Source organism: Dunckerocampus dactyliophorus, chromosome 14 (genome assembly GCF_027744805.1).
Source record: "Dunckerocampus dactyliophorus isolate RoL2022-P2 chromosome 14, RoL_Ddac_1.1, whole genome shotgun sequence".
NCBI lineage: Eukaryota > Metazoa > Chordata > Actinopteri > Syngnathiformes > Syngnathidae > Dunckerocampus > Dunckerocampus dactyliophorus.
In genome coordinates this window covers 13,484,166-13,500,318 of record NC_072832.1, presented here as the reverse complement: position 1 = coordinate 13,500,318, position 16,153 = coordinate 13,484,166, and the positions used below count along the sequence as shown (strand labels likewise).

At 39.0% G+C, this 16,153-nt stretch overlaps 1 protein-coding gene across 20 annotated transcripts in view; it reads left to right on the top strand.

The window, feature by feature from the left end:
• The first annotated feature begins 932 nt into the window (after nucleotides 1-932).
• The window catches only part of LOC129193610 (neurexin-1a-like), a 310,368-nt gene continuing 295,147 nt past the window's right edge, over nucleotides 933-16,153 (top strand). For all 20 annotated transcript variants that reach the window (XM_054797924.1, XM_054797923.1, XM_054797932.1 and 17 more), the window contains exons 1-2: nucleotides 933-1,108; nucleotides 4,152-5,401. In XM_054797924.1, the coding sequence (XP_054653899.1) occupies nucleotides 4,690-5,401 (712 nt within the window). In that variant the 5' untranslated portion in view covers nucleotides 933-1,108; nucleotides 4,152-4,689. The remainder of the gene's footprint in view (nucleotides 1,109-4,151; nucleotides 5,402-16,153) is intronic.

Sequence of the window (16,153 nt, the reverse complement as noted above, 5' to 3'; positions counted from 1 at the left end):
ACGTATATGGTTTTGACAATAGGACTTCCTGTTTCCTAGTGTGCTTTGCTGTACTGGTGTTGTAAATGGCTACTAAGTTACATGTTTAGGGCTCACATAGCTGTTGATTATTCAGCATTATTCGTTGATAGTGTCCTATATACCTGTTACGTTGCTGTGTGAGTTATTTTTATTTTTTAGCTCTTTCTTTAAAAACACTCTGAGTAAGAATGGTATGTGGAATGATAACCTCCCTGCGATTTCTATGGCACTAAGTTGAATTGATGTCACATTTTTATGTCAATATCGGGCAGATAATTATTGGTGGCCGATATTATCGGACATCCCTAGTTGTAAATGACTGCTTTTACAGTGAATTAAGTTATTTTAACATACTTGAGGCCGGAAATTTGTATTTGGAGTCTTTGAAGTTCGGAGGGAGATTAGCATGAAGGTACATTTGTTCTTTTATGAAATTGTGTTACAAGGATACACCCTGGAAGTTCAACATTGCACCTCCATAACAAAGAACTAACTTAGGATGTGGAAAAAATTATTGTTGCTGTACATAAAGATGGCCTAGGCCAGGGGTCGCCAACCTGTCACTCGGGGGTACAATACAATGCAAGCTGCACACTGACTACTTTACATTGTATTAAAGTGTAATTTGTTCAGTGCATGAAAAGACTATGGATCTACGTATCTAGCATCACTGCATCACTGAATGTACTGCTGCTGTAATGCTGGGCAAACTTGAAAGCCTTCAAAAGGGCATAAATGTGGCCTTACAAGGGTTTATGTATGCACTTTTAGTTCCTGTCAGTCTCGTGTGTTTCAATAGTGTGTTTGTGTGTGGACGCTGAGGCGCTGTCCAAGGTACTGCATCCAGCCCCTCCCATGCAGGAGGCGTCACGTGACGCGCTCTGTCTGGAAGCTGGCAGTCCGTGGACGAGCTCAACAGGGAAAGCACCACACTGCTCCTGGCTCCACCTCCACTTAAACTGGATTCTCATTCCTGTGCTCTTCTCATGGAAGCTCCATGCCATCTTTTCCCTTATTTATTGTCTCTTTTTATGTTGTTGTTTTTTTTTTTAAAGGTGAGGACAGCGTGGGAGGACGCGTGTTGAAGGTAAATGTCACCTCCAGTATTACAAGACTTTAAAGTGAACGCGGACGGTCTGCTCGCGCGTTTTTCCACAGCACATATTGATGGATGTGAGCGATTTCAGAGTGGATTTGAGGTGTAGTGTACCTCTCGCAGGCACCTTTTGCACCAACTATTCAGGGTCCCGTACAAGTGCACAAAGCGAAAAGGTAGGCGTTCATAGAGCAAGATTTTATTTCTCACAGTTGCGTATCCTTACATTTGTTTAAAAACACCGCTTTCCCCTGTCATCTGGTACAAGATGTAAAGGAACGAGACGTTTAAAAGCATGAAATTCCGTCGCTTTGGGGGGGGAATCGCGCATGGTGAGCCCTGAAATGTTATTTTAGCCACTTATTGAAAACATTTTACTGCACCGTCCATGTACGTGCACGCAATACTGTAGATGGATCGTTCCTCCTAAACTGTGGTGAGATGAGACAAATACAGTGCGCGCATTTCTAGTGATATCTTTACGCAAATCGACCTTTTGTGAAGCAAATGACGCACTTTTTTGTGTCCCCCCCCCCCAAAAAAAAAAAAATGAACTGGCTGTTTTTCATGAAAGGGTGCAGAAGTTATAGCAAGTATAATTGCTGAATGTATTACAGCTGGATTTGGACGGTTCAGTACATGTGCATATTCAGTTACACATGTTTTCTGATTGTGCTCTCCCTAAAGTCAGTCTAATTATTGTACATACAGTACATTGTGCAAAGATCCCCAATGATCTTCTGTCATGTATTTACTGTGCCAAAGTGCATGGCTGTGCATCTGAATTTGCAATTCAATCTCATAAATTGTGTGGGGAATGATGGGATGTAGTGTCGCTGAGTCGGAATGCCAACAAAAGAAATTAACTGAACGCAATGATGCTGGTTGATACATCACAGCAAATTATAGCAACCCCCAGAAACGGTGTAAATATGACCCCTAGTGGCTAACAGCAGCTAAGAATGACATCAGTGTAATCTGATTCGATGCTTTGTAAAGGGTTTAAAGGTGAATCTGTTCCGGGGTCAAACTATCACCATCATATACCCCTTTATTAACCATAGAGGTAACATTTTAAGTTTAACATTCTTAACTGCTGCAAAAGTTAATTAACCACTCCATAATGTATAAATTCAAATAAAAATGTAGAGAAGTGACCAGTCCAGAAAGAGAAAATGAATAAATACATGAATAAATGCGCGGTGGTGCATCATGCTTTCTTTTTTTTTTTTTTAACATTATTCACTTTCATTCAAGTGTGAAAAGTAGTTAACCCACAGCCAGGACAGAGATGCGTGTACGGCCTTCCAACGTCACAGTTAATTCCATTTCCCATTCTAGAGCCGTCATCTCGCTTTACCTCTTTGCCATCACATGTACCCTTCTGCGGTGGCGTCACAAAAAAAAAAAAAGGCAAAACACACAAAATCATTTAGATCAGACACGCCATCAGTAGGCAGAATATATTGTATGCACACAGAGAATTTCAGTGAAACCGAAACTGGCTGGGCCTCTTTAACTTTCCATCAAGGAACTCTATTAGGTAGTCGGTGATCTGAAGTCTCACAAGGATGGATGGGGTGCCCTAATTTTTTCATGACTTTTTTTGTGCGTAATTTAACCCTTCCACTCCTGAACCGCAAAAGGGTGACATTTTCTTCAAAACTTGCGTCACTACTGTGTTCTCTCTGTCATTCTTTTTCTGACAAATACTCCACATGGTGGTGCTCTTATTAAACCCCAATGTTTGACCCTAGAAGTCGGATTGACTTGAAATTTCTCACACGGCTCATTGTGCTTTAGAAAACACCCACTGGAACTTTCGGGTGTTTAGTTGAATCATCATGAAATTTGGTACAAATCTTAAGTGGACTGGGAAACACATGCCTGTAAAATTTGGCCAAGATTGGTTGAAAAGCAAAACGTCTTTGCAGGGCAGGACTATGCAACTAATTGCCCATAGGTCATTGAACATTTGTCTAATGATTGTACAACTTTGAGGATGACTGTATTGCATGCATGCTAGCATGTCTTCCCAAGTATTTTGAGCACAACCCGTAGTGGGCACCGTAAATGTCATTTACAGTCATGTGTGACATCATCGAACTCGGTGGTTTGCCCTCAGAAGCTTTATATGATTTTAGAGGTACAGTAATCCCTCTCCACTTTGAATTTTGCGGCTTCACTCTATCACAGTTTTTTAAAAAGTAAATTAATACATCATGCGGTTTTGTGGTTGATACGGCCAATTATTCATCCAAAAATATGCATATTTAAGCAACGTTTACATATTTTTTTTGCCTAAATTAAGCATTTTCAAGCATACAAATGGCTAAACTAAAATATAAATATAAGGCATTCAGAAAACTCATTAAAAGATGCTGTGATGATATGTAGCATTCTACACTGGTCACTACGTGTTTTGTAATGTTCGGAGAGACACACAAGCACCAGACTTTTATTGCAGGTTTGAATTATCTCACAACAGGCACAATAATCCCAAACACGGGCTGCTGTTGTGGCTGTAACCCGCGGCAAGATAAAACAACTCTGAACCCTTGACGTTGCTTCCTGTCCGCCCCCGCTCATCTCCCCTAGCATGGGAACACATTTACAGCAACACAAACAAGCGCAAGTTTTGTGTACTGTATGTCTTAAATGGCTTATTTTTTGTTATGTCTACTATATTGGGTAATACTAGTGTAAAGGTGACTATAGGGGTGTTATGTCTTGTCTATAGAGCTCTTGTTTTAAAACTGCATTTAGAAGGTTGTAAACAGGTTTTCTATGCTCTAACTACAAAAATATAAAATTTCTAAATGAGTCTTTGTGGAAATTCACTTATCACAGCCGGGTCAGGATCCATTTAAACGCGATAAACAAGGGATTCCTGTAAATTGAATCTGTTGGTTGAATTCTAAATGAATGCTCTTTGTTAAAGCAATTCTGAAGTCAGTGAAGTTTCAGACATAAGCCAATCTAATGGTTAAAGTTAAAAGGCTGATTTGGTATTCAAATTGTGTTTCTTTTGCAGAGAACTTGGGGAGTGACAGACTGCCTCTTTTTCTGATCTCATCAAGCCAGTTTGTCTCCATATGGCTTATTTTCACTTTGTTAGAGAGGATGCAGGGTGAAAAGCCCACAGCAAGGCTTCCAGTTACCAGCCAAAACCATGTTGGCATGAACATGAAGATTAAGGCTGCAGCGTCAACTCACGTGAAACCGTGCATTCTCTAACTGGCATCAGGAGGAGCTCTTCCATGCTCACAAGCTCACAATTTTTGGTGTTTGAATCCCTTTCAGTTTTTCACTTTCCAGAGCCATGGCCGAGAGGACCTTGAAACAGTTCAGACTACGGCACAAACAGCCTAGGCAGTATTAATATTTTTTCCTGAGGCTACAAGTGCTGACCGTTTTTAATCCGTTAAAAATCAAATCTAGTATTTTTCTGCCCTACAATGAGACACTTAATTATATCTGCCTCTTTGTCACAGTCAAACCATTTTGCATCTTGCTTAAGCAAAAAGTCCTATAAATAAATTCAGCCATCCACATAAATTAGTGTTCTCACAATGGTTTTACAAAAGCATCACAGTGCCCATTTGATTTGGGTCGGGCTGCTCATTTGTGGCTGTGTAGAACTTGGCACTTGTCTGGAGTTTACAGGTGCAGAGGGACAGTGGGCACGATTCCCAGTTTGGAACGCGTGCTGCGAAAGTGAAATGAGCTTCAACATGAAAACAAAGAGCTCCCACGGGCTGCTGGTTTACTTTGACGACGAGGGATTTTGCGACTTTCTGGAACTCTTCATGCTCAACGGGAAACTTAGCCTTCGTTTTTCCATCTTCTGCGCTGAGCCCGCCTCACTCGTGTCTGACACGGGGGTCAACGACAGCCAGTGGCACACTGTCACCATAAGGAGAAACTTTAAGAACACAACCCTGATGGTGGACAATGAGATCAAATGGGTGGAGGTGAAATCCAAAAGACGGGATATGACCGTTTTCAGCCATTTGTTTGTCGGTGGGATCCCGCCGGAGTTACGGTCGGTGGCGTTACGCCTTACATCGGCTGCTATCAGGGATCAGCCGCCTTTCACCGGTTGGATAACGGACATAAAGGTCAACAACACAGCATCTGTCATGGTGGACAGTGCAGGGCTCTTAAAGGACCTGTGTGGTGCAGCCAACATGTGCTTAAATGGCGGAGTGTGCAGTTTAATCAACAACAGGCCCACATGTGACTGTTCTGAGACTGGATTCCAAGGAACGGACTGCAGTGAAGGTAAGATGTGCATCCACTTTGATGGTAAAATGTCCTCTGAAAGGCAAACACTGAGTGATTCAAATTCCCTGTTGCAATTAACATCCCTTCAACAGCAATACGCCCCTTTTCTCTATTTAGTGGAGGCCATTATTTGGTACAGTCTTGGGATGTATGTCATTGATCTGCTGTTGTTTGGAATGACTGAATCTCCTGCAAGGCCTCATTAGGAAAACATGCAGGTGCTCTCCATCCCCAAAGGTGTTCGTATGTTCCTATCAAACAGGTCCGCCGGGATGGGTTGACCTATGACTCTATCCCTCCAGTGGCTTGCATCAAGAGTAAGATCCACAACTTCCAGGGAGTAAACATATTAAACTATTTAAAAATATATATCTACCGTATATAGACGGTATATGTCTGAATCACACAGATTAACGTTGAAAACTGTCATGGCGATGTCGGTGTGCGTGTGAATGGTGTGTCTTGGGTAACACGTGATCCAAATATTGAAGGGCTAAAACGACTGATAAGAATCACCCTGCTTTTAAAGGCAGGGAGACAATAGCATGGATCCATAATGTAATTAGTGTCAGTATGTCAGTAATTTATAGTTTTATGTGAAGCAAAAAACATTACTACTCGGTGCATACAAGTTATATAATTCAGAGGGAGTTGTATGTTCTTTATTTAGTTTATTTTTTTTATGTATATTTTGTCATTTTATTATAACACGGAGGGAGTCAAACAATCACACTAATGCTATTATTCTCTATTATTATTTTACTCCTAGTTCATAATCAAAACTTCTTAATAGATTTTCAATAGATTCCTACTCATAAAAAATAAAAATCCGTAGGTCCTCAATAGGCGGATCGCAGTCCGGATCAGGATCTGGACGCTTTTCTATATGGACCCAGACTTATCAAATTATTTTGACAAACAAACACAGTATTTAGTTTTATTTTAACTCTTTCAGCTTTTTCGCTCATTTTATTTTATTTTATTTTATTTTTTTACAAAACAAATATGCACACAGGAAGTTTACAAAGCAATCATGGCATGCTACACATTAAGATGTTCTAGACCGCAGTTTAAAAAGGTTCTAGTCTTCAATTCAATAGGGGGTTTGTATTTTATACATGTGGTCACATTGGACATATCTAACGATTATTTAATTTCCTATAGGCCCGTCAGAGCATGTAATGTTTTATTAACAATAAGCTCATTAGGTCAGCATTGGTTGACCCGCTACCGCAGCCTAAGATGCTCTCACTGGATTAATAGTTTTTGAGGCATATGCAACTAATTAAAATGTCGTCTATGTAGTGAGCATGTTTGATTTCCTGCTGGATTCATATTTTTTTGATTGGCCTACAACGACATGAATGAACCTTGTGAACTGGGCTAATGAATTGATAATGCTGCAGTTCATCAGCTGGCTTTAAAGGACAGAATGGACTGAATCAGTTTTAAATGACTGGTTATTATACTGTGTTTTTAGTGTTCCACTTTAGAGTTATCATAACCCTAGTAATACAGGTGGTCCTCGATTTTTGGCCTTCCGAGTTACGTCATGTTGTGGTTGCATATGCACTGCAGTCAATTAAGTAAAAATGTAATTTTGGTTCCTAAATTAGAGACTTGCTTGAGAACTAGTTACAGCGGAAGAATACACTACTCTACACACACACACTACTCTCAACACTGGACTGTCGCAACCATTATTTAAGGATAAAGATCGTATTGTAACATCTACCTGGACGTTGTATGGATGACGAGGAGGTGGCCAATCGACAGGCTTATTGCAAAAACGACACAGGCCGAAGCACGCCAAAACATCAGCAAACTCAACTGTCTTCTCAGCATGGAGCCATCCTTCTCCTGGAAACACACTGTCAGTCAGGACAGGTCACGTTTTAAGACAGCAGGTTGCTAAAAGTTGCTAGTACTTTGGCTTTTATTTTTTATTACTGTTTCATGTAATTTTTGTGTGTTAAGTGTTTTATTACAGAATTTTTTTATGTCCTTTTGTGTTCTGTGTAAGTGATTTTGGTGTTAATTTAGCTATAATTTGGGTTTAAGATCGGATTTACACCAAAACTCAACTTGCATCACAGTCTAGCAACGGAACTCGTACATCAACCAAAGACCACTTGGACTGTCAAATGGATTTAGGAATTAAGATGTTTTCCTCCATATGTGATGCAGAGAAATAACAGTCACAACCGATTTCAAGCAACTAATATCAGAATGTAGAATTCAATAAACATTTTTACGGATTCACCTGCTCAACTATCTTGGCACTCAAATACAACATCTGATCCCCCCCCTTTGGAAATCATTGTAAAATACAATATTACATGGTATATGCCAAACAACATTCATTCTTTAGAACCGATTCCAGTCTAAGCAGTGCAAACCAATATAGGGCATCACTATACATCAGAGGTTTGGATTAATTTGGGTTAACACGTTAACCACAGTCTACAATCAAGATTATGTTGATGATGTTATGACATTATACAGTCTAATAGCTTCTCATAGGGGCCTTCAGGACACATACGCACATTCACTCTCCATGACACACACACAGTGACGTGCGGTGAGGTTTAGGGCCGGTGAGGCACTGACTGTTGGAAGTTTTTTTTAATGTTAATACAGGTTGGTCATTAAGAAGATAACAAAAAAGAGGAGGATTCACTTTGGTTGAATTCATTCATTGATGTTCGATGTCGCTTGTCCTCTTTGGTTAAATAAAAAAATTCAAAATGTTTTCAGAGACGTCTTTAGTCCCATTTATAATTTTTTTTTATTGTATTATTGTAAAAGTCTGATCACCTCCTGGTGAGTTTGGATATATCGTCCTCCCTCTTGGCAGCCAAATTCATTAATTCATTCAGCCAAGCATGAAAATATCTTTAATGTGTTTGACTTTCTGCTAGCTTGAGCTGCTGCTGTGTTTATAAAAAAAAAAAAAAAAACTCTGTTTTCCTCTGTGGAAGAACGGCAGTGACAAGCACCTTCCAGCGCATGCATGCATGCATGCCTGACCCATTCAGGGAGCTGCAGTGCTGCAAGTGCCTCCCGTGTGACATTTCTATGTATTTTATTGTCCAATTAGAAAGAATAATGATGTCACACATACGTTAAAGACATTACAGAAGCTGTGGAAATTCACCATGTATAATAAATGTTTCTGCAACATTATATTATTGGCAATATGCTGACAAACAGGTGCTATGATCCAACTCAGAGTGCAATCAGATGGTAGGCGGGCTTGCGCACTAAGCCGAGGAGAGACTCTCGAGGCAGCCTCATTGTAGGATTCTTCCCTGTATTTGATCAGGAAATGTGCAAATTCAATTATTTTTATTTAAGAATGTTTAAAAAAAATAAATCTTACAAAAACATTGATAGAACAGTTTAGATGTATTAATAATATTGTTATTTGTTTATATAATGTTGTTTGAGCCCCTGCCTCACCTTCTGTCTTCACGTCACTGCACACACAGACACACACACACACACACACTCACATAGCACAAACAGTTGCACAACACGTACGCATGACTGATGGAAAACGACTGGGAGACACGCAATAGATGCATTGTTCTCGCGCGCACAAACTTTCACTTTCCAGGCGCTTAAGTTTCACAATCTAGAGAGGCACAGCAACTGCTATATAATACAGTATTCTGTGTACTTTCTTTCTGGGTTATTTTCTGTAAACCAAATATTCTGATACAATATCAACTAAAATGTATCTTTGACTGGCAGATCCCAAAATGTCAACATTGTAAACAAACGTTGTCCTCCAAGTCAGCTTACCTGATTCAACCTTAAACTACCTAAAAAAAAAAAAAAAAAAAAAGCAGACATTACCTGTCCATTAAATCATTTAAAAGCTGCTCTGTTACTTTGATCAGATGAAAGGATTGCTGGCTTTTGCTACCACAACTGTCATCTCTCCCCTGCTCAATCACAAGTGTGCACATTGCATGACTGCGCCTGCACAAATCCCTTTGATCGGTTAGAACAATTATTTAGATGCATTGTTTCGTGGCTATATCGCTAAGTTCCCCCGGATCTGTCCTCTCGTTTCTCATTAGAGAAATAACATAGATGCAGTGCCATATTTTCATCCTGATAAGATGAAATGATGTTCATTTCATTGCACATTAGCTAAACGTACAAAAAAGAGCTCAGCAAAGACGATACAGCAGTTTATTTGTTCCATTATCTGATTCGTAGGCAGGGTTTGACTTATGTTTGAGCCACTGGGAGCAGCCTTGAACAGTAAAGGCATACATATGTGTGCAGTGACCAGGTCATATTTCACAGTCTCAACCAACCTTTACTTCCAATAACAGAAATGTCATAAATCAACCTGTGCACTGGGGCTACAGATCCAGAGTTATATTTTTTCACAACAGTTGCTCAGCGCACTTCCTTACCCTATTACCTATCTGTGGAATTTATTACAGGGCTCCTAGGCTCAGGTGTGACTGTCGATGTAGCAGCAAAACAGCTAGCAAGCAACTATTATCTAAGTAGTTGCAAAATAGATGTTCTTATTATTTCATGGCTGGTAGGTGTTGTATTAATAGAACAGTCAAGTATTTCATACATTATATTTTTCTGATGCCCGAGGGGATTTATTCTGCAGGGGCGATGTCAGAGTGAGGTGGTATTAATAATACATATAGATGTAGCTATTTTACATTATATACCGAATTAAAGCCCAGATTCACGTGCAGCACATTTTTCACCGCAACATTTATCCTAAAGGACATTCAACTTTTATTTCAACCACTGAGATAAATAATAGTGGGGAAAAAAAACAGTCTGTTGCTTTGTTTGAACCAAAAAAATGAGAAAAGGTGGATGCACCAAGGAGAAAAACAAACAGATTCAGTCTTTTTATTGCACCTGAGTTACATTTAAGAACATATCTTTATTTGACATGTTCTACTGGTAAATACACGTTATTGCACACAACCTAAAGTAAGGCAGTAATGTCGCTGAATATGTTGTTCAATAAAGAAACATATTTCAAATACAATCCGTAGAAAATACAAAATATTTAACGAAACGCATAAATCTGAAAATAACCATTCATACTGTGAAATATTTTGTTATTTTGACTTTATCGAAAGTTCAGGTTTCGGTGCTCTAAAATTCCTGTTTGTGTTGACGTGCCTAGTGTGTCAATAGGAACCTAACCTCGCCCCAGAAGTGGCACTAAAGCTGTCAAGAGATCCCTGCAACAGTGAGGAGGTCTCTCCACTTTGTGTTCATACTCTACTGTGGTAACGCACGTGTTTTTTCACACTCACCTCCACAAATAGAAGCTCACCATCTAACATGGAGTTGCAGTTTGCATTTGAAGGAATGCTCTCCTATAACACGCTGCGATCACTACCTTAGATCAATCCATATCTGGGGAACAGTGTCATTTTCTAGAAGCCTTGTGCGGCTTCACTCGGACAAAAGCAGATTAATAGTACACTGCCGCTGCCTTGTACGAAGACAGACATTGGAATCAAAAGATTAGAGGGATTTCCCATGGGATTTCTACCTTGTTTAATACAACTGCTAGTGACTGTCAAAGACTCTCTTTATGATATATCTTCTTTGTGGTGAAGAGCCAACAAAGACCAACTATCTAACTCGACTAGGTTATGCTTCTTATTGAGGCTTCTGTAGCAAAATAATTCTACATAACAAATTATGATAAAAAAATTGTAGCAAATTTATATAACAAGTTATTTGTTAATTTTAATAATTTTATGTGCATGGGAAAGTGGAAGGACCAACCTAGCCCTGTTTGGCATTCACATGGTCATTAATTAACAGGTATGTTGCGCAACACGGCAACAACAGAACCGATGTTGTAATACAACGAGCAAACTGCTCGGCAAACCAGGTTCACTGTAAAGAACATGCATGAGCTTCACAGCAACAGCCGAGTAGCACAACCGACATTTTAAAGCACATCCTTCCCCGCAATGCGCTTCAAATTTTTGGGCACTTTTATCACGGTTTGTCAAAAATAAGTTAAGAAATCGTTGTTGTTTCATGGTTGACTACAGCCTATTAGTAAAAATATATACATATTTAAGCTAATTGTACATATTTTAGCCTAAATTAAGCATTGTTAAGCATAAAAATGGCTAAATGAACTCGTGTGTGTATATAAATTCAGAAGACATTTAGAAGACACATTCATGATATGCAATATTCTAGTCAGTAGGTGTCAGTAGTGTTACATTGATGAGACAGACACCGTAGGAAGTACGTAGAAACCAGAACAACTAGAACTCTCCCATTGCTGACATGTGAATCTATATTATGTCTCATTTTCTGTTATGTCTAGGGATGTCCCCATCCACATATTTTTGCTTCCAATCCGAGACGATTTTTTTTTTATTGTCTTGCCGATCCGGTACTGATCCTTAATAATAATAATACGCTTTTGTTACAAACATGAATTTGTGGAACGGGATATGGTTATTAAAATAGCTCTTCAGAGAATTAAAAGTAATGCAACCAAAGTATTGCGGAATTTACTTTTTTATTACAAACCATGACCAACAATATTGTTTGACTTTTGTAACAAACCTCTGTGAGTCAGGTCCCTAATCCAATAAAAGTCCATCCAATGAAAGATAAAGTTGGAAAAAATGGGCGTGCACAATACTTTCAGGGTAGGACTAACCATTAGACATGGTTATACAGTAGATCAATTTGTGGTGTGATTTAGAAATATTACTTTTTTTTAACAAAGTCCCTTCAACACAATAGTAATTTATACAACCAGCGGTTACAGTAGCACTTCCTGTGCAAGCTACCCGCACCATGACTCTGGCCACAGTGAGGGGGAACAACCACTCTAGCTACGGAGCCGAATATCCAACGTGAAACAAACTTTACCACGGTACACTGCGGACATGTCTGCATGGTGGTGTTGCGTTTTCTTCTTCTTGCGGGTGGCAGGAGTCGAGTGGCAACCAGCTTTGAGGTGCATTACTGCACCTACCATGTTGGAGTGTGGCTGAGTTATGAACGTCATACGCCAACTGGATCGTCCTGATCTCGTGGCGGAGGCTGATATTATCCTGATCCTGAAGACAGGATCGGGACATCCCTAATTATGTTTACTAAATTAGGTAATACGAGTGTAAAGGTGACTTCTAAAGGCTCTAATGATGTTAAAAACATACTTACAAGGTTGTAAATGGGTTATCTATGCTCTAAATATTTCATTTATAAATAAGCTAATTGGCTCCCGACCTGACACGAGACTAGTGAATTTCCACAAATTAGGATTCAATATTAAGGAATTGAATATTTTCGTAGTTAGAGCATAGAAACCCTGTTTATGACTTTGTAAATGTGATTTTTACCATTATTAGTGCCCTGTTGACATGAAATAAATAGTCACCTTTACACTGCTGTTATTCTTTGATTGGTTCCAGGCCCGATCACGATAAGTGAATTTCCGCGAAGTAACATTCAATAGTAATAAATAGAATATTTTCGTAGTTGGAGCATAGAAACCCTGTTTATGATTTTCAAAATAATTGCTGATGCGCTTGATGCTCTCTTATGTCTCCAAACATGCAACGGATAGCATCAGACAGCAACATTTTATTGAACTCCAGACCATGGAAGTCGAAGTTTTTACCCGTGGATATTTTTCAAATGCTGAAAGAATGTTCAAAGTGTACATGCATCATTTAAATATGCAAATGCAGTAAATAAAACATCCATTTTTATTTGATATAGTTTCATGAAGATGATAGGAAAAAAAATCCGCCTAATCTGTTATGTAGTGTGGGTTTTGTGGCACACTTCTGAGAGATTTACCAGCTTCTTTACACAGAGGAAGAGTCTCTTCTGACATCGCATTAGTACACTTCAAATCAGCCCTATAACAGATTGTCTGATCCGCATTGTTACTTTTTGCCTCTACATTTCTGTCCCCTTGTATTTATGAAGTGGAGGAATGTAGCTCAATGTTAACAGTACTTACAGCTAAGCTATATTTAATACTCTCTGTGCTTTATTAATATATTTATATATTTAACTTTAGCAGAAGAGGCGCTCTTCAGATGGGATTTGTCACACATCAGCAACGGTTTCCTTAAGTGACTGCTAAGCACATTTAGAGAAGAAAGAGGACTTGGTGATAATTGGCGCATATCGCTTCAACATACAGTTGTGAGATTTGTTCTAATATCGTACAAGTGTAGACATTGATTTCTTAAGTCTCCTGCCAGACGAGCATATTAGCGTTATTGCATCACTGAAAGAAACTGTCCTTGTCTGTAACACTATCCTAGATATTGTCAATCCCGGGATTAAGGTTATAAGAACGAGTGTATAAGCTGCACTGATCATCCTGTTGGATCATTCCAACCCACAAGATGTGCAAGAATGGCAAGGTCCCTCAGCACATCTGCTCTATGAAATCCCCCCGCTGTTTGGTCTGCCACTGTGGAAAGATAACTATTGGACTATTGTCAGGGCGCCATCTGTTCAGAGAACTCTAAAATAGCTGCATAATTTGTTTAATCACATAATTAACACTATTATTATTAGAGCTGCAAAAATTAATTGAAAGGCAATTAATTGACGACAATTTTTTTTATTCAGAAATGTACATATCCTCTGACTTCAGCCTCAGATCGACTTCAGATGTGGATGTTTTTTAAATTTCCATAGTCATCCTTGAAAGCAGACCAATTATCTCACATTAACTATCCACATTTTTTTCCTCTTTTCTAATATGTTCATATATGACCAAACCACTAATTGTTTGTGTTTGGTTCGTATTGATTTGGTCCGGCTAGGGCAGCGTTGTCCAAAGTGCGGACCGGCAGCCGTTTGTGGCACATTCTAATTTAACAACGAAATTAAAAAAAAAATTAAAAAAAGAAGAAAAATATGGAAAAAAAAGAAAAATCTGCAGTAATTTTACAATAATATTTTGTCTTTTAAAAGGAAAGAGTTGTAATTGAACGAGGAAAAAGTCATAATTTCACAAGAATAGCATAACTTGCGGAAAAATAAAATAATTTTAGGACCATTAAGTTGAAATGTTAAAGAAAAAAGACATTATTTTTTTTTAAGTCGTAATATTGTCAAGAACAAACAAAACAACGAATAAAGTTGTATTTTTGGGAAAAATTAGATTGCAGAAAATGTTTACATTTTACAAGAATGAAGTCAAAATATGGGAATAAAGTAGTAACTTCAAGAACAAAATTTACAAGAAGAAAGTTCAAATACTGGAAAAAAAACTAAACAAAACATCAGCTTAATTGGAGAAGAAAAACAACTCTAAGTGTACTTAAAGTCAAAATTAGCAAAAACGTTGTACAGTAGCCAACAAAGTAGCCAACTATATTTTTGTACAATTATTATGTCTTAAGGCTGTAAAACCCCTCCCCATACACTTTATACACTTTTCTTAGACAGGCATTAACATTTTCTCACATTTCTCTCTTGTTTAAACTCTTGCCTGTAGCATTTTTAAATATACCGTATACAACTTCTTAGCATATCTGCTTGTGTTGGTTTACACGATATCAAAGTGGCTGTGGCACACCTGGTCTAAGGCCGAACTGATTACTTGATTAATCGAAACAACAAGCTTCAGCTTATTCAAGATAAAAATCGTTAGTCGCAGGCCTAATTATTATTTTTTTCATTCTTGAAGTCTGTGGTCTATACTCAAATAGAGTCAAATTCCAGGTAATTTTTCTATGATATTCTTGTTAAAATTGAACTGTTTGCAATCACACTCTAATTTGGTAGAATTCAAGGCATGTTTCATTTAGCAGTACATTTTGATTGAGTTTGGTACGAGGTGTGTCAGAAAAGTTCCAAGACTGGTGTCACAAAGGATTTATTTAGAATCCAAACTACAAACTACAAGTTATCCCCTTCAAAGTAATCCCCCTGGAGTTGAACAGACTTTCCCATCTTTCTCTGCCACACTTGCATGCACTCCTGGAAGGATTCTTCCGGGATCCTCCGCAGTTCTGTCGTCACGGCCTTTTTGATGTCGTCCACGTCTTTAAAAATGGGTCCCCTTGATGACTCCCTTGAAGATTCATGACTCACCACTGGTGATGACTCTCCATAGCAAGTCTGGTTTGGTTTTAAAAGGCTCGAGGATGTCCTGAGACGCTTGCATGCGTCGATTCTTCTCGGTCGCAGTTTTGGCACCATCCTTGTGCAGACTTTCCGCATGTCCAAATCTTCAGTCATAATCTTCCAGACGCTGTCCCGATTCATGCCCGGCTCATTTGCGATCAAACAATCAGGTGACGATCGCTACGAACCGTCTGCCTGACGCACTCAACCTTGAACTCAATCCTGGTTGTTGAGGGCCTTCCACTCCTGGGGTTGTCTTCCAAATATTTGCGTCCTTCTTTAAACCTCTCGCACCAATCAAAAACAAGTGAGCATGACATCGTCTCATCTCCGTACACTTGCTGCCAGTGCTTCTGACCGAGTTTTCCCCAACCGAACCAGAAACCAGTCCTGGAACTTTTCTGACACACCTCGTATTTCATTCCCCTCAGCAGGCCTGTGCTGTTCCACACTTCCTGTTGTAATGCAAGAGACGACAAGCTTTGTTAATGCCACAAACTCTCGTCTGGTAGGAAGATGCATTAGGTTGAGGCTACGGTGCTAAAAGATGAGCCCTCGCTTAGACTCATTACTCTTGGTTTTGGGCCAAATTGTGATTTAACAACA